The following is a 22,356-nucleotide window of genomic DNA, read 5'->3' on the forward strand; positions in this document are numbered from 1 at the left end:
CCCATTTCAAGAACTTACCATAATCGTAGTTAGTTATAGGAATTTGTGCTTTGCATTTCCAAGGGGCAAACTATGAGAACACTAAGGTACCCACTCATGCAAGGTACGGAAAGTTCGTCGGAATTGCCCCTGAATTTTGATATAGCCTCAAATCATCACCCTGGTTGTGTTGCCCGAATCTTTTCGGGAGGATCAATGGGGGTGTGGTCGGATGCAGAATTGTTGGTTGGGGGCCGTTGGAACATGAGTTAAAAATGTAGGGCGGGTGGTATTGCAGTTAACCGAAATGGAAAGAAAAGATAGACTAGTGACTAGCCTCTCTTTTCTTTCCAGGCTAGCGGCTAGTCGATGTTCACATGGCCTTTTTTACCCCTGGGGTCGAAGGCGCGAGGTACGGCACGACGGCACCACTACCCCTTGCTCACTTTGATGGGAGCTGAAAAAGGTGTGGCATCCACCACCCTGCAGGAAAGGCGCCAAAGGACGGGAAAGGAGACGGAGATATCGGCCGAATGAAAAGCTTCCATTCTTGCATGCTTCATGAAAGCGGCCAAAAGATACTCGACAACCTGCCCCAAGAAGGACGCCCTTCTTTCGATGGGATGCTGCCTTGAACCACACGAAGAGCTCCATCTTTCCCGCCCCCCTCTCAAAGCAGTCATTCTCACTGACTTGCTTTATCCAAGGTCCCAAGGCTATCCGCTGTAAAGCTTGGGCTCGGATGACCTTCATGATGCAGACCTTCCTCGTCGACGTGCTTCTCTCTGTCGGACTTGTATCAACGGCATCTGCCACGGTGCTGCTCTATCCAGACAGTCTTCCCTCGACACTCACCTCAGAGTGTACCAATGCCCTGACCGTCGACGTTACAGCCTGCGACCCGTTGGTGAGGGATCTCCGTCCCGATGTCTTCTACCCACCGGCGTCATTATCACGCATCTGCACCACCGCTTGCTCATCCGCCCTTGATACATGGCGATCATCGGTACAATCCGGGTGCGGGAACCAAACCATCACGGTCGATCTTGAGGTCGAGGCCGCGGCTGTCTATGTTCCAGGGGCGTTGCAGTACTACCTTCAAAATGCTTGCCTCAAGGACGACGAGGGGCGTTACTGTGGACCAGTTGCAGCCCTGGCAGCGGCTTTCTCGGACCCCGGTATCAGCCCTTTCAACTACATCAGCAACGTCACGGACCAGATAAAACCCGACGACTGTGACCCCTGTTTGGGCCGAGCGGCTGCGGATGCGCCAGGGATCGCCGTACGGTGACGGGCCCATCGCGGCCAGCATGTCGCTGTACGAAAGCATGACGGCGAGTTGCAGCATTTCGGGGCGCCCCGTCGTAACAACGACCATCGGCTACTTCACTGCGGCCCCGGTTCCGACAGCCAAGGTGTGCGAGGGCTCAACCTACACGATTCTAGCGTCGGACGACTGCTACACCATATCCAAAAGCCAGGGCGTTGGCACGGACTGGCTGCTGGCCGACAATGACTTGGAGGCCTTTTGCACCAACTTTCCTGCCGCCGGCACTTCTCTCTGCATCACCAACCAGTGCACCACCGTCACCGTCCCTACCAATGCGACGTGTGAGGGCGTGGCGGCGGCGGCCAACATCACCGAGACGCAGCTCATTGCCTGGAACCCTTCCATAAGCTACGGGTGCGCAAACCTTTCCAAGATGAACGGTTCTGAAATCTGCGTCGACACTCCCGGCCGCAAGTTCGTGATCCCTAGTGATACCTCCGGCCTGCCCCCTCTTACTCCCACCACCGCGGCCCCCAAGCCCACCGACGCAGCAGACGGCTCCGGGGGTGCCGACAAGCCTTGTGGGCGGTGGTACTCGGTTCAAGAAGGCGACTATTGCAATCTCGTTGCCATCAAGTTCGGCATCACCCTCCCCGACTTCCTCTTCCTGAACCCAGCCGTCAATGCAAACTGCACCAACCTCTTCGCCTTGGAGTCTTATTGCGTCGCTGTGGTGGGCGATATCAACACCTATATTGGCCGCCCCGGCTACAACACTATCACCCTGGATCCCTCGGCGCCCTTCACCGGCATCCCCTACACCGAGCGTCCCGACGCCACCGAGTCCCCCTACACGCGGTTGTACACGCCCCTCCCCGATGCCACGGGCACGCGCGATGACTGCGTGCACTACTTTGCCGGCGACGACTACCAGTACAACCTCACCGGCACGCGCTTCGCCAGCAACTGCGAACTCGCCGCGGCAACGTACGACGTCGACCTAGAGCAGTTCGGCTTGTGGAACCCCGGCCTCGGCAACGTCTTGGACTCGGCGTGCGCGTTCGAAAAGGGCGTCCGCTACTGCGGCTCGTGGTACGTCCAAAAGGGCAACCCAGAAACCGCCACAGCAACCTCAACCACCGACCCGTCCAACACGTCCCCGACGCCGCCGGGCCCAACCATGTCAGGCTCGCCCGCAGACTGCAACTGGTGGATCGTCGTGACGGATGGGTTGTCCTGCACGGACCTGGCCTCCCAGGCCGGCATCTCTCTCGCGCAATTCCTGGCCTGGAACCCGGCTGTGAGCTCCGACTGTTTGACCAACTACTGGGTCGGCGAAGCCTACTGCGTCGGCATCTCGGGCGACGACGGCACCGCGTCCGCCACAACAACCACCGCCGGTCCCACAAAGCCAACACCTCCCGGCCCAACCATGTCCGGCTCGCCCGCTGACTGCAACAAATGGGCCCTCGTCACCGACGGCCTCTCCTGCACCGACATGGCCTCCCAAGCCGGTATTTCACTCGAACAATTCCTAGCCTGGAATCCAGCCGTCAGCTCCGACTGCTCGACCAACTACTGGCTAGGCGAAGCCTACTGCGTTGGCGTCGCGGGCACCTCCACGCCAACAACCACCACAAAACCCACCACAACCGCCAAACCCACCCCACCGGGCCCAACCATGACCGGCTCCCCCGCCGACTGCAACAAGTGGTCCCTCGTCACCGACGGCCTCTCCTGCACCGAGATGGCCTCGCAAGCGGGCATCTCGCTCGCGCAATTCCTAGCCTGGAACCCAGCTGTAAGCTCCGACTGCTCGACCAACTACTGGCTAGGCGAAGCCTACTGCGTCGGCGTTTCTGGGGACGCCACCCCGACGACGACGACCAAACCTACGACGGTGTCGGCCAAGCCGACGCCGCCTGGGCCGACCATGTCCGGCTCGCCAACCAACTGCAACAAGTGGGCGCTTGTGACGGATGGGTTGACCTGCACGGCGATGGCGAGTCAGGCGGGGATTACGTTGACGCAGTTTTTGGCGTGGAATCCGGCGGTGAGTAGCGATTGTGCGACGAATTATTGGTTGGGGGAGGCGTATTGTGTTGGGGTTGATGGTTAGTGGATTGGAAAAGGGGGAGTTGAGTAATGGTAATCGTTGGTGGCTTGTTTAGTAACGGTAGTTTCTTGAATACCTGCCTACCTACCTAGCTAGTTTGACTCGTATTTACTCAGGGTTTCAAAGTTCGATGAACCACAAGAAGAATGTCTCTTTCGTGGTCGTGGCAGCTGTGAGCTGAAATCGTGTCTTTTCTAGAGACCTGCCTGCCCATCTGTAAAAGTCTTCTCATCACACATAGACACTCGAATTCTGGTTCCTCCTCTCCAGGAACTCAAACCCTTTCCACTCCATATTCTCCCCGCCGCCACCCACGAGATCCCCAAATGCCTGGATGATTTCGTCATCCGGCCTCCAGTCCTCACCAACCTGCCACGTCACCTTTCCTTTCTCATCCCCACCAACGGCAGGCGCCTCGTATCTCACCCCCCATCGAAACATCACGGTATCTTCCTCATCCGAAGTTGGCGGTACCTCATCACTCCCTTCATACTCTTCCCACCGCTCCATCGAGGGCCGCCACGTAAGCCACGTAAACAGCTCGGCTTCCTGAAGAGAGGGCATCTTTTGCCGTTGTAGAGACAAGGCAAACGCCAAGAGCAAAGGCTTGATATGCTCCGCGATAGGGCGTATACGGAACATATCGGGCTGGCGGGTATTGTATATACCCTCGTCGCCCCAGTACTCATCCTCCTCGTCGGACAGCAACTGGTGCGTTTCGTCGTCGTCTTCCTGCCCAGGCGGGTAGTGCTGCTCTCCCGTAATGGCGAAACCTGTTGTGTAGGGATTCTCGCCTCTGGGGCCGGAAAAGTACCAGCGGCCGTTGGGCGCGCAAGGGTGGAATTCTACTTTGAGGTGCCGCATGTGTGACCATGACAGACCGTCGCCAGCGGGGAAAAGTTCCGGGGTGATAAACGCGCAGATGTCCAGTTCCTGCAGGCGACTTCCCAGGTCCCGTAGACCTAGAGACACAGGGTCCAGACCATCAGACTCGTCGGCTGAGGACGACAGGGACGAGCCAACAAGATCGGGCATCTGCGCCGCTTGATCCATTCCATCCCCATACGCATTCGGCTTCCAGAACCAAAGACGGGCCTTAGTGAGGTAGGGCGACAACAAGGGTAAAGCCGCGCGCACAGCTCGACCAAACTCGGCGCGGTCGTCGCGCCAGGGACCTGCCCAGATACGGAAAATAATGCGCAGTGCCTCGGATTTAAAGGCGATGGGAAGGCGCTCCCCTAGCCAGGGACAGTCTAGCTCGCGAAGCTGGGGGAGGCGGGTAGCAAGGTCGAGCGGCGTACGCAGTGAGATAGGTCGCCTGTGGGCCGGGTCCGAGTTGTTGGCCCGGTAGGGGAGGATACGCAGGGAGGTGACCCGGTTGAGGAGGGGTAGACGCTCCGGGTTCTGGATGGTGAGGCGGCGGGTGTGGAAGTGACGGTGGTAGCAGCGGGGGTAGATATCGAAGGACTGGTTGAAAATACGGATGACGGGCCGAAGGGTTTCGTCAGGACGACAGAGATCTAGGTTGTCAGAGGATGGTTTGTCTGCCGTATCCTCGAGGTCGTGCAATGCGTCGAAAAAAGCATGCACTTGGGCTGAAAAATGGGCGTTGACGGCCTCGAATTCGGAAGGCGGCTCCCTGCACGCGAGGCGCGAGCTACGTGGGTTGAGAAGCAGAGGCATTTCCGCGTTGAGTTCGCACGCGCCAAAGACGATGGCGTCGCGTCCGGGCGGTGGGTGCGCATTGTAAACGCGGACGATTTCGAGGAGGGAATTGAGGATGGCGTCTTTCGACGGCGGCGTGGCTAGAATGTGTTGGGACGCCATCGCGATACTGGCGGATAGGTGTGGTGTGATGGAAGATTAAACTGGGCTGGGTTCTATGTAGAGGGAAGAACTCAATAAAGGAGCCGGGTAATTAAAATCCAGATCCGTTTCGGAATTCGAACGTTCAGGTACCTGCATGTATAGACCTACCAAATCTGGAAGCGGTGAGGTGGGCTCCCATTCTGGGTGTAACAGTGGTACATCGTGGATGGCGTGGGGGGCATGACTTGGTTGTTCGAATGAAGAACAAAAGAGACCTGAACTGTCTACGTGTAAATGACTGAAGGAGAGTACGGCTCCTGACACAGATACTGCCTGCATACTGCCTATCCCAGCATAATATCGTCACGATACCACGACCGAGGGTTGACCGGCGCGTCTCTTTGTTCGCTTTTTGGGAGGTACCTTACCCGTCCCCGTCCTCGCCGTCCTCGGTATCGTCTTCATTTTCGCCCCCCCCGCAATGTCCTTGTGGGCAGTCTGGACGTAGTTAGAGTAAATATGAGAGGGTAATTAACTAGATGGATTCATCCTCGCCATCTTTGAAAGGCAACACCATCCAATCGGCGACCAAATTCCCGATTGGTTAAAGCCCTCAGCGGAGACGAGCACCTCTGAACGCCTCTTCTGCTGCAACATGGATGCCGATGTGCAGTTTCCATGCAGCACGGCTTGCTCACCTCAACCGCAATTGGGCCGCGGTCATGCAACTCGACTGCCTCCAAACTGATATGCGCCAATCACAACCCCGACTTTGACCGAATTTCGAGAACTCAGTGTATGGTGCATGAGCTCTCCTTTCCTTTCTCAGATCGGGTGAGACCGGAAAAGGGCGGGGAAGATTCACCTGAGGGCAGGAGTGAAGAGAGCAGACCTGCAGCTGCGCCTGAGGTTCCTGGACCTCTCATGAGGAGAGCACGGTATGCCTCCAGGCCTTGTTCATAACCCGCGCCTCCCAACACTCATGTCCAAGGGTGCGGTAGGCCCTCGGATTAAGGCGCATGGTGTTTAACATGGCGCGATACTCGGGAAGGTTATCAATAAAGGTGACGTCATCTGTCCGTCTCTCGCTTATTGGAAACCCGACGAGGAGGGATTGCTCGAGACGGTTTCGGGATCGCCCTGGATTGGTTGTGATGTCGTCATTGTCGCCATGATCCGCCAGGAACCGGGCAATCTTGGATTATGATGGAAAAGAATTCCCGAAAATGGGACATAAACAAAAGAAAAGAAAAACGGTCCGGAACTGATCATCTAAATTACCAAATGTTAAAAAGACCAACCCAACAAGTTCAAACAAACATCATGCTGAGACCCAGAACAGTTACGACACTAACAACACTCTCTCCTCTTCGACACTCCTCAAAACGACTTCCATTGGCAGTACTGCCAGCAAAGAACGTGCGTTTTGTCAACACGGATAAAGAGGAGCTCGGGGGAGTGGGCGGTTCAGAACCACCGGGACCCCAACGGAATCCTGTGAACTGGTAGCCAACACCAACACCAGACCCAATTTCTATTTCACTTATGGCATGACTGACATAGCCACAGGAAAGCTGGGACGGTCACAGGGGCTGGCGTTTTGCTCGCTGGCTGGTGGATGTTGAGGTCGAAGAAGGAGACCAAGGCATAACGGGCGCCCACCATGGTCGATTGATGTTGATTCGGGATTTTATGGTTGGACTGTGAAGCCTTTTGTGTCACCATATTCGACCATCACCCTGTATTCAACCCTGGACGAGCAGCGGTCGGGTTGGAGGTCGGACTGGATAAATGGGATGTCGTCTGGGCCGTGGCGGGAAAGTTGACACTGTGGAGATGGCCGTGTGAGATGGCAGTTGTACATTCGAGACAGGACGCCGAACCTCACTTACCAAATGCAAATATTGTTTCTCTGGAAGTGCCGCCGGTACATCGCCCTCCTTACTCTTGCTGCCAGGCGGGCCAGGGCGTGTCTCGTCAACCTTGAACAACGTTGACATGACCGCTGGTTGTCTTGGCCTCAGGCCCGGCGCCGATATCCAGTTGGAGTCTGAGAGCTTTGACCGAGTCTCAGCGAAAGAATGATCGCGGGGAGGGTTGTCCAAGTACGAGAGCACGAGGCGCTTGGGCGGTTCTGAGCTGCCAGTCAGCGTCGTCCCAAGACAACCCAGGTTATGAGATCAGGACCAACACTCACCATCAGCAGCCTTGACATTGTCAGGAGTGGTGGCGGGGAGCTGGGTTGCCATCCCCTGGTGCGTTGTGGAATCGACAACCTCCCAAAAGTACGTCGTGAATTCAGCAACCTCAAAGACACTCCTGCCTCTGTGTTGTTCTTCTAGCGCCTGATCATCAGAGGCCAGCACTAACGACAACTTCCACAGTCCGCAATCCTCTTCATGCAGCCAATCTAAGTCGTGAAGCAGATACACAGCCAGAAACTGTTTCGGCACGGGCTCTCCAACATAGTGCTTGGATGATTTACGGTCAACGTGACAGAATAAGACACCGCGCACGCCACCGGTACTGAGAACTTCGGGAATGTGCTTGTTGAAGTACCATTCCGCGAGGTTGCCTTCGGTAATGCCGCCAGGCGTGGGCTGGGACTGGACGAGCATCGCGCCAGGTCGACCCATGTTGCCTGCCGTGGTGTCTGGAATAGTGTGGTGAGGTTTTGAGGATATGATACTGCGTGCAAGCTCGGACTATGGGGAGTCCAGATTTGGAAATGTTGAGACTGGTTCGAGGCCAAAAGTTCAGTGAAAGTTGCAAGAGCAATCGAGAACAGAGGTGGCCATCTGAACTGCCCCGCTCGGATAGCCGTACCAAACGGCCCGTTTTACAGGCCCGCCATGTGGTGTAACAGAGTGCACCTTCATAAACGACTCTCTCTCCATTGAAGGTTAAATAGGTACGACCATATCTACGAGAAAACACGGGATTCCTCGTTACGCGTCTCCTTCGGTCTGAAAACACGTAGATGACGAGATAAGTCACCGAGGTAATATTTCAAGAAATAATGGCAATATATACATTGAACCCGGCTATGAAGGTGCCCATACTCATCAAGTATCTCCGTCTCCGCCTCGTTGCCGCAAGCCCCTCATGTCTCCTCTCCCTCTTTCCATCCCACAAGCAGTTCTAGGTCGCCGTTATCCCCCGCCCTGTGGTCACATATCTTCACCTCCCACTCTTCCACGACGCCCTCTTTAACGACAGGTGAGGCTGTCGAAGAGTGATCACCCAATTGCCGGGACTGGTCTTGAGATTCATCTGATACCCCATCTCCGTGACTCCGACAATCCATCCCGGGAATGCTCGCATGCAGCAATTGCGGTCCCAAGACAGTCCTTGCTCTTTCAGCCGACAAAATCTTCGCGTCATCCGTCGGCGCGTATCTCCAGTCGCCCTCGTTGAATTCGGAGTCGACGCGGCACCAATACCCCACCGCCTTACAAGCACTGCGAGTACCACTGGTTCGACACCGTGCAAGTGCCCTCCGAGCAGCAAGTCGGGCCGGTGAACCCCTGCCCACCACACTGCGCCCACCTCGCCGCGCAGTTACCGCCCCCCGGGTTCCCACCACCACCATTGTTACCACCACCAGCCGTGATATCCGGGTGCGCATTCTTCGCGAGCTGCTGCGCAAACGCATCAAACCAGGCGCCGGCGCGCGGGGCGCCCGGCATGCCGCACTGGCCGTCGGACTCGCCGCCGGGCTTGATCCACACGATGGCGTCGACGTTGTTGTTGCCCGTGTTGGTAGTGAAGGGCTGGCCGAAGCCGGAGGGGTACACGTTGCACCACTCGCCCCACTCCTTGCGCGCGCCGTCGAGCGCCACCCGGCCCTGGTCGATGATGAACTTGGTCGGGAGGCCGCGCTGCCCAAAGGCGGCGGCGAGGTTGTCGGCGTAGCGCGATTCGTCGGGCGACGGGCTGCCTTCGGTGTAGGCGGGCGGGTTGGCGGATTTGTAGGGGTTGTAGTTGGACACGTTGCTCGCGTAGCCGCGGATGCGGTTGTTGCCGCCGGCCTTTTGGAGGATGGTCGCGACCACGTCAGCGGCTGTGAGGGTGGTGGTTAGGTTAGTGTTTCAGGTTCCGCACTAGCACGGAAGAATGAGACTTACTCAGTTCGAGGTTGTCCGGCCAGCCAAGCCAGCCGCCATTGGCCACGTCGAGGTAGAGGGCGACGTTGCTGGCCTGGAGCTGCTGGATAGCGTAGGCAATACCGTCCTGTTGGGGACCACGGGCGTTTTGGCAGAAGGCAGTGGTGCCAGTGACCATGTTGCCCATGGCATCGGGCTCGAGAACGACGGCAAACTGAAGATCCGAAGCGGCCTTGAGCTTCTGGGCGAACGGCGTCACGTACTCGCTCTTGTACCGAGCGAGGCCATTCTGGGCGAAGCTCAGCTCACCGGAAGACTCGCCGGCACTGCAGTCACGGTCGGGGATGTTGTACAGAACAAGACCGATAACGGGGTTCTCGCCCTTCGCCTTGGCGGCACGGGCATTGGTAATGGCCTTATCGATATCGGCCAGGAGGGCAATGTTCGAGATCCAGACGAAGGTACCGACCTTGTCCTGAACGAACTTCACCTTGCCGGCGCTCGTCTGATCTCCAGCGTTCGCCAAGGCTTGGCGGGTTTGCTCGAGAGACTCGCTGTAGCTTGGGTTGACGAGCAGGGTGCGGCCGGAGAAGGGGTTGCCAGACTGCCGCGGCTCAATGGCGGGAAGAGCCGAGGCGGTGGCGAGGAGGCCGGCGAGGAGAGTAAAGGAACGCATCTTGACTCGGACTGCTGATGATTATCGGCTGGTAAACATCTGCAAAGCTCTCTGCAATCGGGGGGTATTTCAACTATTTCAGCCATGGCATCTATGAGTACCTATGTGGGGACCGGCATTATTCGTGCTATTGTGTCCGTATACTACCTCCAGTCTGTCTTGGTACGACTATGTGCACCGAATGTAGCGTCCGTTCCCTTTTAGTCATTCTTTCGGAGCCACGACGGACTACCTCCCGGCGTTCCCGAAGGTTCATCGACAGGGAAACCGTTGCCTTGCCGTTGACTTGGTCTCCAACGCGGTCTGGGCGCCAACTCCACGGCGCCACTTGGCACTCTGGCTCGCAGCGCCTGTCGTTGACGAGGTATTGAGATCGCTGTAAACTCACGTTAGTTAGCTTCTTGGTCTACCCGCTAACGGATTGCTCGCCGATGTTCCGACGCGGAGGAAGCTCCCGCACCCTGATGCGGCATGGGAACGGACGGAGCCGCAGAACCCTTTACCGCTCTCGTCTGGTGCCATGGCTGCTGGAGCTGTCTCACAAACTCTCGTCGACGCAACTGACACGCTCCACAACTGGGCCCCAATGCTGGTTCGCGTTAGGCGCACCAATTAGCTTGGTGGAGCCGGTCTCTCTTTCGGCGATAATCGCCTGGAATGCCACTCTCGATGGGCCCTCGCTTCCAGGCCGAAGTCCTTATACATAACTAAAGTCCAGCGGGTCAGCCGGGTCCCAGGCGCACCCACAGCCGGCTGATCGCCAAGAGCGGCCGGTTGAGCCACGCAGGAGATGCCGTTGGAGATGCCGTTGGAGATACCGAGTACCGGGAAGTCATCCAGAATGCGTCTCTGCAATGCAACTAAATGCGGGGAGCCGCTCTCCGCATGATTCCCCCGGTTCTAACCTCCGGTACCCCCTGAGGTGCACGTGGCCGACATGACCAAGCAGTCGTTCAGCACACTCAGCCGCACCATGCCGTTTTGGCATCAGGTCGGTACCAGATTCACAGTCCTTCACCTCTGACGTGACAACGCACGATGGCTTATACGCCCCTCCAAAAGTGCATATTTCGCCGAGAAATAGATTGTCGTGGAGTGCAATGATACGGCGGCTGTTGACAGTCAAACAAAAATAGAACATGTTTGGCGAACTCACTCATGTCCACTCCCTCGACGACTTGACCAGGAGGCCAGGCTATGTTTATGACGTGGAAGACCGTTAAGACGGCGAAGAGGGACTGAACCGTTGCTATTGCAACTTAGTTGGTAAACTATGACCACAGAAGGGGCCCGAGGTTTGCGGTTTACTTTATGGCGTTCTTTTATTTTCGCTGCTCATTTGGCCAGAGACTAGGGTCCCGAGTGCATCGCAGTAAGTAAGGTAGTATTCGGGATCTTGGAGGGTTTCGTTTCGAAAGACAAGTTATATTATCCCGGTGAAATTCTTAATGGGTTCTCACAGTAGGGAATGTATGCTACGGGTGATATCTAGATTGCAAAATACCTGATCTTCGTTGTGCAGACTTGTTGTGCTGACTTGTTGTGCTAACTTGGTTTTCCAAGCCTTGAGTTCATTACTCTACATTTCCTAACAGTCCTAGCCATATTAATAGTATGGGTTTCAGGAAGCAACGAAGTACTTGCATCACGACATCAACAAGCATCTAACATAAGGTCCTCCGTCTCTGTCACTCCGGGATGGATGTTGGACAAGACCTGAATTTAGTGGGGAGCATGCAGCTCTAGTCAAGCCCGAGGGAATCAAATCTAAAAGCATTCATTCGTACACCTCTCTGACCAAGGTAGCAACCAAGACTGCGGTTGTTGGCGTGCCCCTGATGCTCCGTCTCACGGCAACAAGCCGGAACCCCCCTCCCTCCACTTCCATGCACCTACAAGAAGATGAACAATCCACCGCGACATCCCCCATATGTTCCTACACCTCCCCCTCACCGACGTCCTTCTCCCCCTCGGGCGCAATCGGCCGCTCAAACACCTCCCTCACCCACTCCCTCACCCCCTCATCCGTATCCTCCTCCATCATCTCCTCACTCCACACCTCCCCCATCCCCCATCCTCCCCCTCCTCACCACACCCACCCCCCCACCTCCTCTTCACATCCTCCCCCACCACCCGACTCAAACACCTCATCCTCGGCCGATAAAACGGATCCGCGGACAAACACTGCGCCACCAACCGCCTCAACCCCCGATCCACATGGTCATACCCTTGCCAGCGGGCCCCATCTCCCCCGCTTCATCACTCTCATCCCACACATACTCGCCGTACGACCACACCCGGATCCCATCCCGCCCCACGCGGTCGGCCTCATCGTGCGGGTTGGTGTTGGTCCGGCTCGGGTGGTGTTGTTACGCGCATGGGCCGAAGAGGGTGTTGTCGAGGCGGGCTCCGTCCGCTTCGAGGTAGGCGGCCGGGTCGTTGAAGAGGTGGGGGGCGGAGGTGGGTGAGGGGGGATTTGGTGCGTCGCCTGTGTTGGGTGGTGGGACGGGGCGGTGTAGGTCGTCGTCGTCGTGCTGGTCCGGATCGAAGGGGTTGAAGGGCGGGATGTAGATGCGTTGGGGGAGGGGGGGCCTCGCGGGGGAGTGCTTGGTTATGAGGGAGAGCATGACCTGTTTGGGGGAGGGGGTTAGTTGAGGTTGGAGGGTGGGGTGGTTGGTGATTGGGGGTGGGTGGAGCATGGGGGGACCGATGGGGTGGTGAGGTGTTTGTTGACTGATGGTACTTACCAAACCCATTTGGAAGAGGTTGGTCTTCCAGCTGTAGTTCCCGGCTACTCGGGGCAGCTCCTCCATCATCCATGGTGTCCGGTCATATGGAACGTAGTCCCATTCCTGGGTGAATTGCTCCTGTGGTAGTGAAAGACGGTGTTAGACTCGCTCTCCAGGTGGTCTTGAGATGGCTATGTACCGGCGTGCAATAGCTCCTTTTGGCGCTATCTCGAAGGCCTAACATATAGTCACTAAAGTGACCCCGCTGTTAGTCATGCCTCTGACCGAGAACGCTAGGATACCTTATTTACCTGCGAAAGAGGTCCTCCCCTGTGAGCAACGTCGCGACCCCAAAGTCGGCCAATTTCAACGACGGAACCAGGGGGTGGCCTGAGCCAGGCTCGTTCCCGCCCACCAAAACTATTCGTACCAGTTGATTAGCAGCGTTGCTTCATGTTAGGAGTGGCAATGATATCTCATGGCGGGACGGACTGTTCTGTGGGTCAATGTCCCAGTGGATGAATCTGTCCTTTTCTTCATATCTATCGTCGGGAGCTCGTTCACTGAAAGGCGGCTGCCGACCCTTGTAGGCATGCCCGTAGCTTTTAGGTGGATATGCCATGGCGATACAGGCTTTGATGACTGGGAGAACATGCATGTTAGTACGTTGCATGGTTCAACACAGCGACACAGGGCCTGAACCCCGAAACGTTGGCTTGACTTACGACAATGAAACATCTGCCATAGCACGCGGTTGGGGAACTCGACGTCTTTGCTAACGGCTGTGCAAATGGCCTTGTATAAACTCCCCCGCGGAAAATACTCGAGGAGCATGATGTTCTCGATATCAAGCTCGTTGGGTGCCCATCCCGATCCGCCATCGCCCAACACTGGGAGCCCCCGACGTTTTCGGACGCGGTTGGACCGCCGCGTTTCTACCACCGCCGGGGGCTCCGCAAGCTGAACGATGTGCATAGCATGTTTGAATCGCTGCGGGTATTCGAGTCAGAGATGACCCAAGGAGGGGTACATAACATCGTTCGGTGAAAAGAAGAGCTGAAACTTACATCAGTCGTATGTTTCTCGGTCATAAGCATATCGTCCGCGTTTCTTCTGCTCGCAAGGTTGCACTTGGCGACAAGGTACTTTTTTTCATGAGGAGGGCAGTCGCTCTTGTAGTGAAACAAGGAGGCCAATCCAAACCCTCCCCAACCTAGGTCTCTAGACCAATGGAGTCGCCGGGATAGGAGTTGGGTTCTCAAGCGCCGCCGAGCAGCGGCGATAGTTGGCTTCTGCATCCTACGGCGATCTTTCGTATCCCTATCGAGGGACGTGTAACGGGCAAAGCGCGACCGCAGGTTGCCGCGCTTGATACCCTCGTATGCTCTGTTCCATGGATGTGGATCTTATTGTGAATACATCAGTTAAGGGCCCATTAGCTATTGGTTAGGTAGGGATTGGGTACACACATGGGTCTGGATACGGGTAGTGTAGACAGGCCGCCGATTTTAAGTCCGGATCGTTCCCTGTTGTGCGAAAAACATGGAACTTGTAGTTGGATTCCCGCTGCCTTCTCTTGAAGTCATCCATGGCGTGCAGACAGTAATGGTGGCGTTGTTTGGGTGGAGGGTGAGGAAATCGTTGAGTAGACCTGCGGGAGGAACTGTCTCACAAATCGACGTCCATATGATGGGAAGCCATCCAGAATGTTAAAGACTGTGACGTGAGAGAGACAATGCACATTTACGACACGGGAGGGCCCAAAAGCAGGTCACGCCTGTCTTTACGCAAGCGGAAGCCCCGCCGCCCAATACGCCCCTGATTTCCACAAAGAAAAAGCTTGTGGCGATTCATGTGAACAACCCATGGTCCTGCCTTCAACCTTTGTCTCGTTCCCGTCTACTGTGTTTATGCACCTTGTCCATTCTTGAAGATCCAGCCACCCCGTCTAGTAACGCTGGATCAAAAGGGCACGACTGTTGTGGTTAATTACGGTGAGGACAACAATGCAGAAAGCCACCCACAAACCCGACCTGCTATGGAGCCTAGAACGCTGGGCCCGTTGCAGAAGCTTCGCCCCCCCAGATCCCCCGAAACTACCCGCTCTCACAGGGCCCCCCGGAGGCCAGGACCTCTCCACCCACGAGGAGAAGGCGGAGGCCTTAGCACGCCGGTTCTACCCTAACCCAGAAGCTGACCTTTCTGATATAGAGGACCCGGACCTGATAGAACAGTGGGTTCCGAAGTTCAATATAGAGGAAAAGGTTACAGTGGGTGATGTTAGGGCAGTCCTTTCGAAGATTAGTCCTTGGAAGGCTCCAGGCGAGGACCACTTACCTATAGGCCTTCTTAAGGCCTGTGGGCGCCCACTGTTCAAGGTGCTAGCGGTTCTCACGGAGGCGTGTTTCCGGATCGGATGGTTTCCAGAAATATTCAAGAGAGCCAAAACAGTTGTCCTACAAAAGCCCGGAAAAGAGCCGAGTACCTACCGAACTCCAGGAGGCTACAGGCCTATAGCCCTTCTACCTACAGTTGGGAAGGTCATAGAAGCACTGGTAGCAAAGAGGATTACTAGTGCTGCAGAGGCCTACGGCCTACTACCAGCGGAGCAGATGGGAAACCGAGAGCACAGGTCAACAGAGGTAGCGATTCGGCTAGTCGTAGCCCAAGTCCAGGAGGCCTGGCGGCAGAAAGCAACCGCCTCCCTTCTACAGTTGGATATCTCAGGGGCATTCGACACCGTCAACCATACCCGGCTACTAGCCACTCTTCGGCTACAGGGTTACCCACAGTGGGTGGTTCTGTGGGTGAAGGCGTGGTTAAGTAACAGAGTTGCGATCCTCCACTTCGACGGCCAGAAAACAGAGGACATCCCAGTCATAGCGGGAGTCCCCCAGGGCTCACCACTATCCCCGATCCTATTTATCCTCTACATTGCCTCCCTATATCAGGCCCTGAAAACAGCCCATCCACTGGTTAGCATAGTAGGGTTCGCAGACGACACAAACCTACTGGCCTTTGGAAAGAACCCAGAGGCCAATACACAGCAACTGGAAAAAGCTTGGAAGACCTGCTTGCAGTGGGCTGGTACCCGGGGGATGGCGTTCGCACCTCAAAAGTGCGAATTAATTCACTTCAACAAAGGTCGGAGACAGTGGGAGAACCCGGTGGCCCTGGCCCACCCAGGGGCCAGTGGCTACAGCACAGTTAAGCCAGTGGAATCGGCTCGGTTTCTAGGAGTCTGGCTGGACTGGAAGCTGTCATGGAGGGCGCACCAACAAGCTGTGGAACGGAAACTCAAAACCCAAGATTTCGCCTTATCGAGGATTGCAGCAAAGACGTGGGGCCCGAGCCTATCCAGGGCTCGGGAGGTCTACGTAAAGTGCATCCGCAGTGCCATAGCTTACGGAGCCCCCAGCTTCCACCAACCAACAGCTCCAAGAGCTACAGGGCCGAAGGGGCCTGCAAAGGTCTTGTCAAAAGCTCAGAACAGGAGCCTTCGAATAGTAGTAGGGGCATACAAGTCAGCTCCTATTCGGTGCTTAGAAACAGAGGCCTGGGTGCCACCGCTAGACCTATATCTCAACAAGCGGCTGGCCGACTTCGAAGGCCGGCTACAGAAGCAGGCCCTACAGTCAGGGGCTGGGCCGGAGGCTGAGAGAATAACCACGGGGCATCTAATTACTGAGGCCTGCAATAAGGTCTACCGAAGGTTCAACAAGAGGAGGAAAACCCGAGGCCGGAGGCCCCGTCAGGGCCCGCAGAGTCCCACGCCCACTGAACTAGCCGCTAGTGTAGTGGCCCAGTGGGTTAACTACAAATGGAAGATTGGGGGGAAGGATAGGGGGTCGAATACCAAGGAGGTGGTCGAACTGGCCTGGCAGGCCCGGTGGGAACAACAGAGAGCTAGTCAACAAAGTACTACTCGACAGAGGGTATTAAACAGGAGGATAGCCGACGAAGACCCCCCAGCCCTCTTATTTACCGACAAAGCTCTGATGAGACACGAAGGTCTTACAAAGGCGCAGAGCTCCCTCCTTTCCCAGGCCCGTATCGGGGATATAGGCCTCCGGGACTACCTGTTCAGGGTGAAAGTCCCGGAGGTCCGTACCCCCCTATTGCGAGTGCGGGAGGGGCAGGGAGACAGTGGAGCACTTGGTGGTTTGGTGCCCCGACCCGCCGTTACAAAGGCCGTGGGACGGCAGAGAGATTCGGTCACATCGGGACCTACAAACCGTATTACGGGGAGTAGGTGCCCGGAGCAGAAGATTTGTTAGGAAGGTCCTTGGCTGGCTGATGGACTCTGGCCGGCTACTGGAGTATAGGCTGGCCAGAAGGCTGGAGCTAGAAACAGTGGATGGGGAGGGCTAGAGGGCCCGGAGGCCGGCAAAGGGCCTCCTTTCTTTTGCAGTATGACGGATTCATAGATTGTTGTCTCAAAGTGGTAGACAGAGGTTTTTATCCGGCCTATACGGCACGGTTTCCTTTGTAAATAGCAGTAGAAGGACCGGCGCGCCCCAGGGCATATCGGTGTAGGAAATAATAATAATAATAATTACGGTCCGGAAATAGAGCTTGTATCTGGATATGCCTCAATTATCCATCTCGCCAGCAGATGGGCCACTTCTAGAACATCTGACTGTATGTCAGGTGATAAATATGAACAACAAACCCATTTCCAATGGGCTCCAAGTGTTGCGCCCGGCCGCCACCAAGAACAAGTTTTATCACACTCTACTACCGTGACTACCTACCTATCCTAGATGATCGTGCCCTCTGATGCTGAGAGCCCTAACACAATGCCAGACTCTAACCCTGCCCACCCCCACCCACACCACCCCCTTCACCACCCTCACCGCCCCCGCCAACCCCCGCAGCCTGCCCCTTTGGCTGCCTCGGCACCGGCGTATCCAAACACGTCTTAATCCACTCCCTCACCTCGCGCGTACTCTCCCCCTCCAACCCCCCATCCGGCTCCTCGCCATACCTCCGCATAATCTCTTCGCGCACCTCCCTCTCCAACCACCTCAGACTCGGCCGATAGGCCGGATCGTCAGTCATGCACCAGGCGACCAGCTCGCGCAGGCGCACCGACACGTGGCCGAACTCGCTCGCGTCCGACCCGCGGTCCTCGTCGCTGAACAGGTACTGCCCGTACGACCACGCCCGGATGTAGCCGCTGCCGCCGACGGGCGCGCCGTCCGGGAGGAGGTCGTCGTGGTTTTGCCGCGGGTAGTGGTTGGGGTTGGGGTGCGGATAGAAGGGGTAGCCGTGGTCGGCGTGGTCGTAGTAGAGGGGGGGTGCGTAAGGGGGGGAGGGTGGCGGGGGTGCGTAGGAGGGGGAGGATGGCGGGGCTGGGTAGTGGGTTTGGTGGCCGTGGTGGGGGGGAATCTGTTCTTCGTTTTCGTCGTCGTAGTCGTCGCCGTTATAATGGGCGGGGCCGGGGGCAGGGGCAGGGGCATTGTCTTCCTCGGGGGAGTCGCTGTAGTACTCGGGGTCTAGAGCACGCCCGGGGATGAATGTCCACATGGGCCAAGGAGGTGTCGGGACGTAACATTGGGTAATGAGGCACGCCATGACCTAAGGAGGTGTTAGTGAGGGGCGTGGTCCACGGGTGTTGTAAATAACCAGGACGTAAGTATGACTTACAGCTCCCATCTGGAAAAGGTTGGTTTTCCAGGAGAAGTTGCCGGCAACCCGGGGCGGCGGATAGGTCGTTCCCGGCCCCTGGCTGATGGGGATATGGTCCCATTCGCCGGTGAATTGTTCCTGTAGCCGAGTCATCAGTGAGTCACCTCGGTGTTGGCTATGTGAGGGCATACCGGCGTAAAGAAGAAGTGTTTCGCCCAGCCCCTGAACGTGAGCATGTGGTTGCTGTGACACGCAAAGGTGAGCTGGTATTCGTTGACCAAACCATGGTGGGATTGACTTACTTGTCTGTCAGGTTCCGCTCGTCTAGTTCATGAGCAAGTCCGAAATCACTCAGCTTCAGAGCCGGGATCAGCGGATGATCTGAACCGGGCTTGCTTTTGTGCACGAGGACTGTTGATCACAAGGATTAGCAGCTTCTTCCGGGGTTCATCGACTGTATCGATGGGAGAACGAAAGACGAAGGCGCCTGTTTTGCAACATGTCACTCTTACCATTGTGGGGGTCAATGTCGAAGTGTACCCATCTGGCCTTTTCTCTATCCTGCGGAATCTCTTCCATGAAAGGAGGGAGTAGACCGTCATAGAGGTCTCCATGTCGTGGGGGCGGGTAGGCCATGGCGATGAGCGCTTGAATGACTATTCAAGAGATAAAAGGGTTAGAAGTGGCAAGACGAGGGGTGGCGGCATGACAGGATAGACAACCGGGGTCTCGACGTACGGCAATGGAACATGTGCCAGAGTGCTCGCTCGGGAAAGTGGATCTTCTTCGCATCCGAGACGCAAAGGGCCTTGTGTAGGCTTCCGCGCTGGCAGTACTCGAGAAGCATGGCCCCCCTCAAATCGCGGTCAGCCTCAGTCCATCTGCGCGAAGCCTGAGGACCCTCCCGGTCCCGCAGCCTGCGGGAACTGCGTGGGTTCTGCACCGGGGGGATCTTGCGCGTCTGAATGATATGCATGGCATCCTGGAATTCCTACACCGACGAATGTTAGTTCTTCACCGCTTTTGGGAAGTTGTTGGTGTGACTTACGTCGGTCGTCATCTTTTCGTGACGCAAAGTTTCGTCGACGTCCTGACCCCCCCCAAGGTTGCACTTGGCGACGAAATACTGTCGTCGGCTGTTGGGACTGCCGTCAGAAAGGAAGAAGAGACTGGCCAGTCCATTGCCTCCAAAGCCAAGATCTTTCGACCAATGAAGCCGCCGAGGTAATAGCTTCCGTCGAAGGCGCTGGCGAGCGGCCGACAGGCCAGCTGGGCGCGGATCCACCCTGATAACGTCTCCTGGGCCTCTTGCTGGGTACTGATACTCGCTGTGGAAGAGTGCCTCCCCTTTTCGAACCCCGCGATACACGCCTAGACAGAGCTGTTAGCAAAAACGACCTTTGCAGCGCAGTTGCAGGCGGATGCCTCGTAATGCCCCCGAGTGTTGGGCGACGAGAAATTCGGGGGCGCGTACCTGGCTGCGGGAAGGGGAAGTCAAGGTAAGCCTGAGACTGGTAATTGACCAGCTGTGACCCAATGGTACGGTATGTGCGGAATTGGAAGTTGGAACGCTTTTGTCTCTCGGGAAATGATGCCATGATAGTGGCGTTGCTCCCGGGCCTGGCCCGGTGGCTTGGGGTTTTGGCTCGTCTTGGGTTGTGGTAAGAGGGGTTATTTTCACCTTTGGATCTCCCAAAACACTGGTCGCGTAGTACGTTGGGCTGTGTGTCAAAAAAGCCTGACCTGGACAAAGGGAGCATCCAATCGAACAAGTGCCGTAGTGCGCCTGACAACTCAAAGGCGCTCAACGGATCACTATCTAGTGTGTATTTGTGGTGGACGCATCCGGAACGTTTTTTACCTACTTAGGGGCTTGAAAGGAAGAGGTCTTGGGGGTGCGGCCTACTGCTAACCGTTCCTGTGGTACTTTGTTTCATTGTTGCCCAATATGCTCCGCCCATCGGTATCTTTTCTTGAATTTTAAACGTCAAGCTCCTGGATAGGCGGCGTTTCAGGAAAACGGTTTCAACAAGCACCCACGCAAGTTGAGCCCAGGGAGATGGTCGTTCCCAGAGAATGCTAAGACTTGTTGCACAAAACGGGTGGCTGAAGATACGGTACGGCGGGTCAATGACAGGGGCTTATTGGGCCCACCAGACTGGGCCCAATGCAGCGTTTCTCAGGGCACAGAGGATCTCCTTTCTTCCAGTTACATCAATCAGACTGTCAGACAATTGCATCACGGATTGAAGCCTCGTATCAGTGACCTTGCTTGCACTGCGTTGCGCGCCCTGTTCAGAAGTATCGCTACTCTGGCTGTTGGATTTCCAACAAGACTCGGGAACTTTCCCCTGGAGAGTGCAAGACCCATGTTGAAGCCAAGAAAAACCACGCGTCAATCCGAAAGGGTCTCTCGAATCCGACCACAAAGTCTTGCGGCGCGAAATCGGCTGCCTGTTGCTCCGCTGGTACTGGCTCGTGAGCCAACCAGATTTGAACTGTGGTGTAAATGTAAGACTTTAGTTCGGTGGAAGAGGATGCAATATCCCGGGTTTAGCCCCCAATAACTTGTTGACAGGGGTATCCGTCAGCTGTTAAACGCGGCGCAGTTGGCGGTGGTCTGGGCGGTCAATAAAAAGCTCCTCGTCTTTAAGCTAGAAGTGCTCCCACCGGTTGATGTGAGATATCCTAAAGTACTCTCCCGAAGATCACCCTTTTCCTTTTCAACAACCCCCCGTTAAACGTGGGGACCGTTGACGAAACACGGAACAAAAACAGAGAACGCCAGCAACATGTTGGATTCACTTTCAGTGCGTCTCGGACTGCTGCTGGGTGGTGCCCTCGTCAGCTTCATTTTAGTTTTGCGGAAGCTCTACCCAAAACCGTATCCGGGTATTCCCTACAATGAGGCATCCGCGAGGCGTATCACGGGCGATATGATGGATTTCGCTCCCATCATCCAAAAGACCAACGAAATCTCGGACGCACTTTTCACCGTCACCACCCAAAAGCTGGGGACCCCAATCGCCCAAGTTCTATTCCCTGGCTTTCGCAAGCCCATTATCCTCCTGGAAGACCCCCGCGAGATTGAAGACATCATTGTACGCCGTAACAAGGAGTTTGATAAGGGGCAAACAGCCCTTGACATCTTCGGGCCCCATGTTCCCACGCGCCCTCGATCTCCCAGTTTACGACACCGGCGCTGAAAGCCCAGAAACGGTTGTGGGCCGACACCATGAGCATGGACTTCTTGCGAAGGGTTGCCGCTCCCAACATCCACAAGTCTACATGCGAGCTGATTGAGCTATGGCGCCTGAAATCATCCACGAAGTTCAAAAATCAGGCGTTCAACGTCCACAGCGACTTCAAGGACGCGGCTCTGGACGCCATTTGGGCGGTCATCGTTGGAGAGGAGCCGGGCACTATACAGCACGATATCAAGACGCTGGAGGACCAGATGGCAGGAAAGGCGTCCTCCGGCGAAGCCCCGTCGATTGGCTCGTTTCTCAAGGAACAGGTGTCCTACATCATGACCAGCATTGCGCGCAACGGTAACACTCCCTCGCCCAAGTGGGCACAAAAGCTCGAGACATACACACCACGGTACCGCAAGTTCCGCCGCGTCGTCAAAGCCGAGATGCACCGCGCCATGGAAACGGCCGTCGAACGCTATAAGAGCTTAGAAGTCGCCCGCCTTGAAGACGACGCCGCCGATACGTGTGCCATGGATCTAGTCCTACGCCGGCAGATACTCCAAGCCAGGAAGGCCGGCGTGGCCCCCTCAGATCCCACCAAAGACGAAAACATGCTCGACGAAATGTTTGTCTATCTAGTCGGAATAAGCAACCCATATACATACCACATATAACAAAAAAAAAAAAAAGAAAAAAAAAAAAAAAAAAAAAAAAAAAAAAAAAAAAAAAAAAAAAAAAAAAAAAAAAAAAAAACAAAAAATAAAAAAGAAACAAAACAAAAAAAAAACAAAAACAAAAAAACACAAACACAACAAAAAACACACTCTACTAAGCAAAATAAAAAAA

The 22,356-nt window shown here is 55.9% G+C and overlaps 9 protein-coding genes across 9 annotated transcripts in view; 3 read left to right on the forward strand and 6 right to left on the reverse strand.

Moving 5' to 3' along the window:
- Positions 1–1,289: 1,289 nt before the first annotated feature.
- Positions 1,290–3,368, forward strand: CHGG_08588 (uncharacterized protein; the record flags this gene model as incomplete). The annotated part of the gene is made up of 1 exon (XM_001226514.1): positions 1,290–3,368. The coding sequence occupies one exon, from the start codon at positions 1,290–1,292 to the stop codon at positions 3,366–3,368; it is 2,079 nt and encodes a 692-aa protein (XP_001226515.1).
- Positions 3,369–3,596: 228 nt separating this feature from the next.
- On the reverse strand, positions 3,597–5,192 carry CHGG_08589 (uncharacterized protein; the record flags this gene model as incomplete). Its single annotated transcript, XM_001226515.1, has 1 exon — positions 3,597–5,192. One exon carries the CDS (start codon positions 5,190–5,192, stop codon positions 3,597–3,599), a length of 1,596 nt encoding a protein of 531 aa, XP_001226516.1.
- A 1,672-nt stretch (positions 5,193–6,864) lies between these two features.
- Positions 6,865–7,810, reverse strand: CHGG_08590 (uncharacterized protein; the record flags this gene model as incomplete). Its single annotated transcript, XM_001226516.1, has 3 exons — positions 6,865–7,002; positions 7,067–7,308; positions 7,372–7,810. The coding sequence occupies 3 exons, from the start codon at positions 7,808–7,810 to the stop codon at positions 6,865–6,867; spliced, it is 819 nt and encodes a 272-aa protein (XP_001226517.1).
- An 816-nt stretch (positions 7,811–8,626) lies between these two features.
- On the reverse strand, positions 8,627–9,956 carry CHGG_08591 (uncharacterized protein; the record flags this gene model as incomplete). Its single annotated transcript, XM_001226517.1, has 2 exons — positions 8,627–9,237; positions 9,302–9,956. The coding sequence occupies 2 exons, from the start codon at positions 9,954–9,956 to the stop codon at positions 8,627–8,629; spliced, it is 1,266 nt and encodes a 421-aa protein (XP_001226518.1).
- A 252-nt stretch (positions 9,957–10,208) lies between these two features.
- On the reverse strand, positions 10,209–10,478 carry CHGG_08592 (uncharacterized protein; the record flags this gene model as incomplete). Its single annotated transcript, XM_001226518.1, has 2 exons — positions 10,209–10,306; positions 10,367–10,478. 2 exons carry the CDS (start codon positions 10,476–10,478, stop codon positions 10,209–10,211), a joined length of 210 nt encoding a protein of 69 aa, XP_001226519.1.
- A 1,847-nt stretch (positions 10,479–12,325) lies between these two features.
- Positions 12,326–14,275, reverse strand: CHGG_08593 (uncharacterized protein; the record flags this gene model as incomplete). Its single annotated transcript, XM_001226519.1, has 6 exons — positions 12,326–12,586; positions 12,704–12,823; positions 13,065–13,105; positions 13,411–13,675; positions 13,753–14,090; positions 14,155–14,275. The coding sequence occupies 6 exons, from the start codon at positions 14,273–14,275 to the stop codon at positions 12,326–12,328; spliced, it is 1,146 nt and encodes a 381-aa protein (XP_001226520.1).
- A 416-nt stretch (positions 14,276–14,691) lies between these two features.
- Positions 14,692–16,962, forward strand: CHGG_08594 (uncharacterized protein; the record flags this gene model as incomplete). Its single annotated transcript, XM_001226520.1, has 1 exon — positions 14,692–16,962. The coding sequence occupies one exon, from the start codon at positions 14,692–14,694 to the stop codon at positions 16,960–16,962; it is 2,271 nt and encodes a 756-aa protein (XP_001226521.1).
- Positions 16,963–17,494: 532 nt separating this feature from the next.
- On the reverse strand, positions 17,495–19,914 carry CHGG_08595 (uncharacterized protein; the record flags this gene model as incomplete). The annotated part of the gene is made up of 8 exons (XM_001226521.1): positions 17,495–18,265; positions 18,335–18,454; positions 18,508–18,559; positions 18,619–18,727; positions 18,829–18,972; positions 19,055–19,307; positions 19,365–19,687; positions 19,791–19,914. The coding sequence occupies 8 exons, from the start codon at positions 19,912–19,914 to the stop codon at positions 17,495–17,497; spliced, it is 1,896 nt and encodes a 631-aa protein (XP_001226522.1).
- Positions 19,915–21,108: 1,194 nt separating this feature from the next.
- CHGG_08596 (uncharacterized protein) overlaps positions 21,109–22,356 on the forward strand; it is a gene marked incomplete at both ends in the record, with an annotated part of 2,105 nt that continues 857 nt past the window's right edge. The window contains 2 exons of the mRNA XM_001226522.1: positions 21,109–21,417; positions 21,504–22,139. Coding sequence (XP_001226523.1) covers positions 21,109–21,417; positions 21,504–22,139 — 945 coding nt within the window. The remainder of the gene's footprint in view (positions 21,418–21,503; positions 22,140–22,356) is intronic.

Source organism: Chaetomium globosum, genomic scaffold (genome assembly GCF_000143365.1).
Source record: "Chaetomium globosum CBS 148.51 scaffold_6 genomic scaffold, whole genome shotgun sequence".
In the NCBI taxonomy this organism is placed as follows: Eukaryota; Fungi; Ascomycota; class Sordariomycetes; order Sordariales; family Chaetomiaceae; genus Chaetomium; species Chaetomium globosum.